General features: G+C 32.5%; 1 protein-coding gene across 1 annotated transcript; it reads right to left on the reverse strand.

Annotated features, from left to right (window-relative positions):
- Positions 1–855: 855 nt before the first annotated feature.
- LOC146936890 (putative F-box protein At3g21120) lies at positions 856–4,263 on the reverse strand. Its single transcript, XM_085751456.1, has 2 exons — positions 1,532–4,263; positions 856–1,185 (listed from the first exon to the last, which is right to left on the reverse strand). Exon 1 carries the CDS (start codon positions 4,222–4,224, stop codon positions 2,884–2,886), a length of 1,341 nt encoding a protein of 446 aa, XP_085607582.1. The 5' UTR covers positions 4,225–4,263; the 3' UTR covers positions 856–1,185; positions 1,532–2,883.
- Positions 4,264–6,207: the final 1,944 nt, after the last annotated feature.

A 6,207-nucleotide genomic window follows, 5' to 3' on the forward strand; every position in this document is an offset into this window, starting at 1 on the left:
GCTTTTAATCAGAAAATGGAGTAGATCATTTTGTTTAGAACTAGAATAATGAAGATGAAAAAATCTAGTTCATATCATAAAAAAAAAAAAAAAAAAAATGAGTTACTCATGTTCCAAAATACTTTGATCAGAGTGAACTCAATTGGCATAAAGTCTTATAAAAATTTGGATATGGGAACGAATAATTTTTAGTGGAAATATTTGTACAGCAATGCCGTTAAGAAAAGCTTTGTACTTGAATAAACTACAGAAGTTAAAGTCAAATGTGAAAGTTCTTTTTATTAATCCTAATTATTATAAATTGTATTTATTTATAATAATTAGGATTAAGACAATCCATTTATTTATTCTTGTCAAATCAGCAAAGTTTCTGTTCTGATAATCAAACACAATCTATAACACTAAGACATAAAGTAGCTAACTGTTGTATATTTTCACATAGCTAACAGTTTCTCCAAAAGGTCTACAGCACAACCAATTCTTTGATGGGATTGGGGATATACTTTATTATAGGCCTTCTTACCACATTCTTTGATGAATCAACTATATCAAACAAGTATCCAATTTCAGAAAACTGGTGACATTAGTGTACTATAAGCAATTATATTACTAGTATCTGTTAATAACAGTAAAGGATCAGGAACAAGTTACTTCAAATCAATCTGATCTCTGTCTGACTTTGAATTCAATCCTTTGAGCTTTATGAAAATACAAAGTTTCATACAAGTTCTGGATTTTATGAACTGGAACTGTATGTTGCAGAGATGAAGTTGCATTTACTTCCATAGCTGTGTATGCACACAGGTTTTATCAAAGGAGATATTGTATGTAACAACTATATTATTTCAACAAATGTTTATAGGAATATGAATATTTAGAATCAATATTAATTCAACAAATGCATGGTTTTATCATATGAGCATTCACTCAAACTTACAAATTAAGAATCAAGTCGCAAAAAAAAAAAAAAAAAAAATTACAAATTAAGAATATTACAAACCCTACTGCATTGTACTTTGTCTGACCGGATCATGAAGGTTATTAGGAAACATTCAAATGATAATAAAATACAAACTCACTACTATTAGCTAAGTAAATTAAATCTTGTGGCAATCAATGGAAACCATGCATCTGGCTCCTCTCAAATAAGTGAGCTGATTATCATCCACATAGGCCTTTGATCTCCTGAAAAGATGAAATAAGCATTTTCTTTTGATTAGCTCCAAAGACATGATTGTTCAATTTTTATTGTTGTAGAAAATGTTCTTTAGACTATTCCATTTAGATTACAGTTTTCAAAAACATAATGAGTTATTCCTGCTGATAACAATAAAAGATTGATTTTTGCTATGATTTCTCAGTTACAGCTTCATTCAACAAATGTACATTGAATTTGATTCTATGCAAAACGTATACAAAAATTGGTCTTTAAAAAAAACATACGTAGCAGAGGACCCAAGAGATGATGTGAGAATATTAAGAGATTTCTTATTAACGTGAACAAACGACTAGAGGTAAAAGAAAAACGTACCTGAAAACGGGAACACAACTTGTCCTCATATTGTGACTTGGTAGTTTATATCTATGACAGGGATGTGAGCAATTTTGGACCAATGTTCCTTCCTTTTATACCTTTCTTCTAACAATGGACATCTTGAAATGCGGAGTTCCTTAAGAGAGTCAGGGAGGCTGTCTTCTGGTAATGACTTGAGCTTTTCACAATCATGCAATCCAAGTGATTTCAGCGAGGAAGGGAGGCAATTTTCTGGCAATGACTGAAGCTGTTTACAATCCCAAAAACAGAGATGTTGGAGAGAGGAGAGGTGTCGAAGCCCATTTCCATCAAACGACTTCGTTTCAGAGAGATACCTGATATATAGAGACACAAGGGAGATGGGTAGCAACCACTCCTTCATCAAGGTGTTAAATATATCATCACCCTTTCCAAACGTCTCTCGTTTGATGACGAGGGACAAATAGATTATTGACAAATACATAAAATAGATTAGACTTCAAAAGACAGACTAATCAAGGACAAGGAAGTGTATATATGATCACAACTTGACAAGAAGATATAAAGGAAGTTGATTAACCAAAAAGCACTCCCTCTTATGAGAAGAGCTGAGTTCCTTTATTGGCTGGCAATGAGTGTAACCTATTATGTTCAAAACCAAAGAAGCTATCTAAGGAGTGAATGAGAGTCTAATAAAGATTTAAGTTAATTGTGTATTTCGTTTACCAAATTGATTTTAGCAACTGCATTGAAACTAGTATAATAAATAGCCTTTGTAATTTTCAAATCATTGAGACAAAAATACAAAATTAGACTAAATGTTCTCTCACTCTCTGCAACTTTTCTCTCAAAAATAATACAAAATTACACCAAGTAGCATATTTGCATGCATACAAAGCAAATAAACGATTTATTTTAACAAAACATCTCAGTTAAGAAAATGCTTATAAACAGAAAAGCTCCACTTATAAACTATTGTTATTTGACATTAAATACTTGTACACAATTTTCTGTACATTTGAAATTCAACCTTTTGTTATTCGGTTTTATTAGCTAATTTGGAACCTAAAAGAAAAAAAACTTAAGTACAAAGTTAAGCATAGTTGCATAGATATTTCGAGTAGAATGTAATGAAGTTCAGATGAAGATATGCAAAAGATCATTCTAACATAAAATTGGAGGTGATAAGTATATACAAAAGATCATTCTAACAATTGAAATTGAAACATATAACCATATAAGTTTTCAGATAGAGTGACTGAGAGTAAACCTTCAAAATAAAATTGATAAAGCAAAATTCTTAATATCGAAGATATGGGCATTTGACAAGCCACCATTTTGTGTACTGGGCTAAATCCTAATAGACATAATCATATATATTGTGGGTGAAAACAAGAAGAAAAGTTTGTATATATTCCTCCAATTGGAAGAAGGCTTTCTTTGTGGAATAATATCTTGCAATAGAATCTTTCTGTTGTGACACCAATCTCATCGATCATCCCGGTACTTAAATCAAACCAAGCTAGTTCACCGTCTTTTTTTCTGAAGAGTATATTGCCCTTCTTCCCAGCTCCAATAAGATGATCGAGGCAAGGTAAGGGACCAACAACGAAGTGCTTAGTCCATGATTCCTTTACACCGAGTTCACCCAAAACTGAAACGTAAATTGTTGATGTCTCTGTATAATGTAACATAAAAGCAACAGATCCGTTTAATAACATCAAGTGTCTCTGGACCAAGTTAAAATCCAAACTGTCATCTACATAAGAGGGTATGGGTGTTGTAATAAAAGATTCCTTGCAGAAGTCAAACGACACCAAATACGTATTTGTTTCTGTTTTATCCCACCAATGAGACACTCCATTCAAGTACACTCGTTTACGAATCGAAAAAGAAGGAGTCATGTCGACATTAATTTTCTTCCAAGAGTTACTGTGTAGGCTATAGATCTCCCAAAATTGATCAGATGGCACACGATTAGGGTTAAATTTTGGAGAATATTTTGTGTAGCCAATCATCTTATAATCATCTTTAACATGATCATAACCAATTTGATAATGATCGGCCGAAACATACCAAGAAGGATTATTCTCAGGCAAAGGAATGAGTTTGAATTCGTTGGTAGTTGGATTCCACAATACAACTCTCGTTTCGCCGTAGAATTCAGCTTTTAGACAAAGAATACCATTAAAACTAAGGGGATGTAAAATTTCAAAACCATTATCATCCTCTTGAAATGGTCCGTCGTCGTCATCATCCTCCTCATCTGGATGAACATGTGGAACAAACCATCCTGGTACCAGTGGTCTTCTCAAAACTATAGGACGGACACACTGTTCCTTTTGAAGTCGATAGACATCCTCGGTCAAAGCCTTTGGCCAATCTAATTTGACTCTATTCTCAAACCTCTCACCAGAAAGAGAATACAAATAATAATAAATTTGGCGTATCTCTTGTGGGTCATCATCTTCTCTAAGATGTAGGAGAAGAGATGTATCATCATAATAAGAACATGGTCTTGTTAAAAGATAGTTGCGGTACATAGTCATGAAACAAGGGTTGTCAAATAAGAGGGACCAAGGTTTACGTACACATTCAAAACGCTTCAAAGATTTAAAAGGAAGTTTAGAGAGAATAGAGAAGACAATATCATCTGGTATATGATTGCTGCTAACCTGAACAACATTTGACGATGCGGATGACATCTCCATCTGAAACAAAAGAAAGAAGAGAAAAGGGTTTGAGAAAGCGATGACACTTGCTACCACGTATGTTTCCTTATATATAAAAATATTTTTTTTTTGTTACAATATATATAATAATAATAATAATAATATAATTCGACTGATTTTATTTATATATACACCCAATACTATATTATTTATATAAATAAAAATCATATCATCTTTTGTCAAAATAAAATAAAATCATATCATGTGACTGTATATTTGAGCTAATATTATTATACCAATATTTTTTTTTTTTGGAAGGAAATAATATAATAACATCAATAAATTATTTATTTTTTGAAATAATCAATAAATATTAAATACACTACTCATCTTTTTTTTTAGGGATACTCATCTTTTTTTTTTTTACCAAAGCAAAGTTAACTATCTTTAATCAACACTTTTTTTTTTACCAAACCAAAGTTAACTATTATCTTTAATCAACAAATGTTCAATACAAGAAGGATAATAATAAAAAAAATACGACGATTAGCCCAATAACAGGCCGCCTTAGTTAAAGTATGAGCAACCATGTTCGTTTGTCTCCTGACAAACTTCACCTCGAAGTTTGAATGTAAAGATAATTTGATAAATAATACTAGAAACAATAGCATAGATTCTGAATCACCATGGCCTGGAGACGTTAGAGCTTGCACTAGAGTAGCTGAGTCGGACTCGAAGACAACCCGGTCCCATCTGTTAACATCAGCAAAGTGAATGGAATCGAGTAAGGTTACTGCCTCCCCCTCCAAAACTGTCATATATGCATAGGGATACTCATCTTATTTATAGAATTTTAACTCTTCATGAAATCATTATCATATTACCTCAACAAAAAAAAATTAAATCATCATTATATGTAACAAAATTTTATTTAAATTTGAAGATAAGAAACAAACTTTGTTTTTTTTTATAAAAAACAAAATAGACTTTGTTTAAACAAAAAGAAACTTTAGTTTTCTAAATATGCAGCATTAATTAGTTTGATTGAAAAAGATAAGAGTAATTAACAAAGGTATGATTGACAAAAGGAATGGAGAGAGTATTAAACTCTACCCGTCAGTTTCTAGTTACATATAATTTCATCCAACTCTTCATCAAACACATAACAAAAATATTCTTCCGTCAAATATTCTTTCAGATGAATATTTAGCGACTAGTGTTTGCATATTGAGCATCACTAGAGGAGTTGTTTGTTAAAACAAATGATATTGACTCAGTCCACTATGGAATGAATCTGAGATGAGAACACTAGAGAAAACTAGTGGAGAAGCAAGTTGACAAGATGCTTGCTAATTGAGATCCCTTAGTGGATAAAACCGTTTCCAGAAGTGTTAATTCATTATGATAGTCTGCAGCTATTACAAAAATTGAGAATCGTTAGAGACGATAATTAAGGCATGAACACATAAAAGGGTTAGAGAGCTAGCTACTCTCAAAAGGAACGGTTAAAGTATATCATGTACGTACTGATAAAGAATTAGTTAATCCTTTGACGAAAGGAATTACTAGAAAGAAAGTCTTAAACACATCCAATAGGATGGGACTAATGCCCAAAGGTCACAAGTGATGGTAACCCGACCTACATGACTGGAGATCCCAAGAAATAGGTTCAATGGGTAATAACAAGTCACAAGTGATAGAACATGCTATGATAAAAGTAAGAAAGCATGATTCCTGCAGCGATAGAAGGATGAGATAATAGAAACTCTTAATGAGATCTATACTCTATTTGGAGTGGAGTACATAGCTACAGGAGTACTCTTGATAGACTCACCTATACGAATGTGGAACTAAGGGCCGGTTCCTATGGAATTCGAGGCAGAATACCTAGAGCGTTCGTTAAAACTGGGATACACGTGCAAGGCCATAAACGCATGGGCTTTTAGAATACACCTTATGAAAAGGTTTGTGTGTGGGTTCTATGTCTGAGATAGAGTTCAATACTGTAAGCAACTCTTGTTG

This window comes from Medicago sativa, chromosome 3, assembly GCF_051527215.1.
Source record: "Medicago sativa cultivar Bolivia chromosome 3, Bolivia_mono, whole genome shotgun sequence".
Lineage (NCBI taxonomy): Eukaryota > Viridiplantae > Streptophyta > Magnoliopsida > Fabales > Fabaceae > Medicago > Medicago sativa.